The 2,866-nt window shown below is 33.4% G+C and overlaps 1 protein-coding gene across 1 annotated transcript in view; it reads right to left on the bottom strand.

The window, feature by feature from the left end:
- Positions 1 to 2,515: 2,515 nt before the first annotated feature.
- Positions 2,516 to 2,866, bottom strand: part of LOC106468917 (adenylate cyclase type 3-like) — a gene marked incomplete at its 3' end in the record, with an annotated part of 108,143 nt that continues 107,792 nt past the window's right edge. The window contains exon 16 of the mRNA XM_022397320.1: positions 2,516 to 2,674. Within this exon, the coding sequence (XP_022253028.1) occupies positions 2,516 to 2,674 (159 nt within the window). The remainder of the gene's footprint in view (positions 2,675 to 2,866) is intronic.

The raw sequence follows: 2,866 nt of genomic DNA, 5'->3' as shown, positions 1-2,866 counted from the left end.
TAAACAAACCGAACGGTGAAGCTAAGTATCTGAATGCTACTAAACTAACCGAACGGTGAAGCTAAGTATCTGAATGCTACTAAACTAACCGAACAGTAAAGCTAAGTATCTGAATGCTACTAAACTAACCGAACGGTGAAGCTAAGTATCTGAATGCTAATAAACAAACCGAACGGTAAAGCTGAGATAATGAAATGAACACATGGACTACATAATACATATCACATAAAACACAACATATTACAATGAAAATACAAGACTGCATGGCCTCCTTTCACATAGTGAAGAACACAATATAGTTACTAGTCTCTTATTTGTCCTAATCGGCTTCCTTCACTCACCAGCTCTAGCCTCAAAACGTAGGGTTTAAAACTTCAGACTCTCTATAAATGTACAAACTAACACATGGAGTAATTCTAATGTAGTATACAGTATATGAAACGAGAAATCAGCCCTACAAGAGTAATTCCAATGTAGTATACAGTATATTATACGAGAAATCAGCCCTACAAGAGTAATTCCAATGTAGTATACAGTATATTATACGAGAAATCAGCCTTACAAGAGTAATTCCAATGTAGCATACAGTATATTATACGAGAAATCAGCCCTACAAGAGTAATTCTAATGTAGTATAAAGTATATGAAACGAGAAATCAGCCTTACAAGAGTAATTCCAATGTAGTATATAGTATATTATACGAGAAATCAGCCCTACAAGAGTAATTCCAATGTAGTATAAAGTATATGAAACGAGAAATCAGCCTTACAAGAGTAATTCTAATGTAGTATACAGTATATTATACGAGAGATCAGCCTTACAAGAGTAATTCTAATGTAGTATAAAGTATATGAAACGAGAAATCAGCCTTACAAGAGTAATTCTAATGTAGTATACAGTATATTATCTAATGTAGTATACAGTATATTATACGAGAAATCAGCCCTACAAGAGTAATTCTAATGTAGTATACAGTATATTATACGAGAAATCAGCCTTACAAGAGTAATTCTAATGTAGTATAAAGTATATTATACGAGAAATAAGCCTTACAACATAAGAAATAGTATGTTTCTGAATGAGATCTGTTGAAGATTATTATATTTCAGATCGCGTAACTAATTAATTCGCTGAATAATGTGTTCAAAATATTTACTTACAAATTATGAGTACAATCAGTTCAAAATCTTTACCTATAAATTATGAAAACATATATATTATGAAAACTATATTATTTAAGTCAGAGGTTCCTTCTTTATAGATTATTTTACTATGTTATTTAAGTTAGAGTTTCTTTCTTTAGAGGTTATTTTACTATATTATTTAAGTTAGAGATTCTTTCTTTATAGATTATTTTACTATATTATTTAAGTTAGAGTTTCTTTCTTTAGAGGTTATTTTACTATATTATTTAAGTTAGAGTTTCTTTCTTTAGTGATTATTTTACTATATTATTTAAGTTACAGGTTCTTTCTTATTTCAGAAGTATACGATAAAAGTCGTTGTTGTTCAAGCTCAACGCCACTCAAAGAGCTATCTCTACTCTGTATCTCGCGGATAACACGATATTTTCGTTGTCTCTGCGACTAATGATGATCTCTGACTTTGTTGGGGGTGAAAGATATCGAGAAGAATTAAATCGGATTGTAGGCATTTGAGTTTGACTGTTTTTCGACGCTACGTGTGTTAAAAGGTTAACACTCTGACTTTAACAGCCTGTAGATGGCTCGAGAAATTACATTTGTCGCTATTTTTACTTCTTTCATGTACCGAATCAAGATGAAACGAGCTCAGTAGTGGAAGTAGACATTTTGAAAGATAAGTATCTTTTCATTGTTTGTTTGTTGGTTTTTTGAATTTCGCGCAAAGCTATACGAGGGCTATCTGCGCTAGCCGAAACCCTAATTTAGCAGTGTAAGACTAGAGAGAAGGCAGCTAGTCAACACCACCCACTGCCAACTCTTGGGCTACTCTTTTACCAACGAATAGTGGAATTGACCGTAACATTACAACGCCCCCACAGCTGAAAGGGCGAGCATGTTTGGTGGGACGGTGATTCGAACCCGTATATTTTCATTCGTGTTCTAACGCAAACTGTAAATAAATAGCTTGTTATACTTTTCTTAGTATAGAGATAACTTGCTACAGGAAACATCTTTGGTTAAAGTTTTTGGTTGATTATAAACAGTATACCACAAAATTTTGGTTTTCACGCGCACCTCTGAACTCAACACTGCGGTGATTTGAGATAATTGACAATCCACATCGTTTTTTGGGTGAAGATTCGTAAGATGTACAGTTAAATTTTAGCTAATTTCCGGTAAATGAGGCTATCTCAAGCTTGAAAGTCTATACAGGAAATTGTCATTTTTCCACGCGATATTAGGAGGTGCATACGCCAACGTATTAGTTATTTTTTTACACTAATATCCGAGGTTCAGAAAATAGTTCTTGTTGTGGAATGTTTAAATCAATTTTGTTTTAATATAAATTTGTCATTTTCTTCCCACAAACCTCGTCAGTTTTTCTTCGTCCTAGGAAATGCTTGGCGACGTGAGGGGGAAGAATATTGTACACCAATGCCTCGTTTTTCCTGCGTATGTCTGCTACTTTTTCCTTCTGTTCTTCAACAGCTTTCTTCCACAAGAACAGTCGTCGAGAAGTGAGTTCCAGCTGGAAAATACCCGAAATTAAATTAGGTGTAGAATTTTTAAATAAACTGATAAAAAGTTATCTAATTTTTGCATAGAACTGTGTACAAAACCACAAGTGTTGCATGCTTTCCATCTTCATTCCTTTCAGATATGTAGCTTTTTGTTCACATACAAAAAAAACAAACAACAAACATTCCCTGTTAATTTAGAA

This window comes from Limulus polyphemus, unplaced genomic scaffold, assembly GCF_000517525.1.
Source record: "Limulus polyphemus unplaced genomic scaffold, Limulus_polyphemus-2.1.2 Scaffold3220, whole genome shotgun sequence".
Taxonomy (NCBI): Eukaryota; Metazoa; Arthropoda; class Merostomata; order Xiphosura; family Limulidae; genus Limulus; species Limulus polyphemus.
The sequence above is the reverse complement of the archived record's forward strand: the minus strand, read 5'-3'. Positions and strand labels throughout refer to the sequence as shown.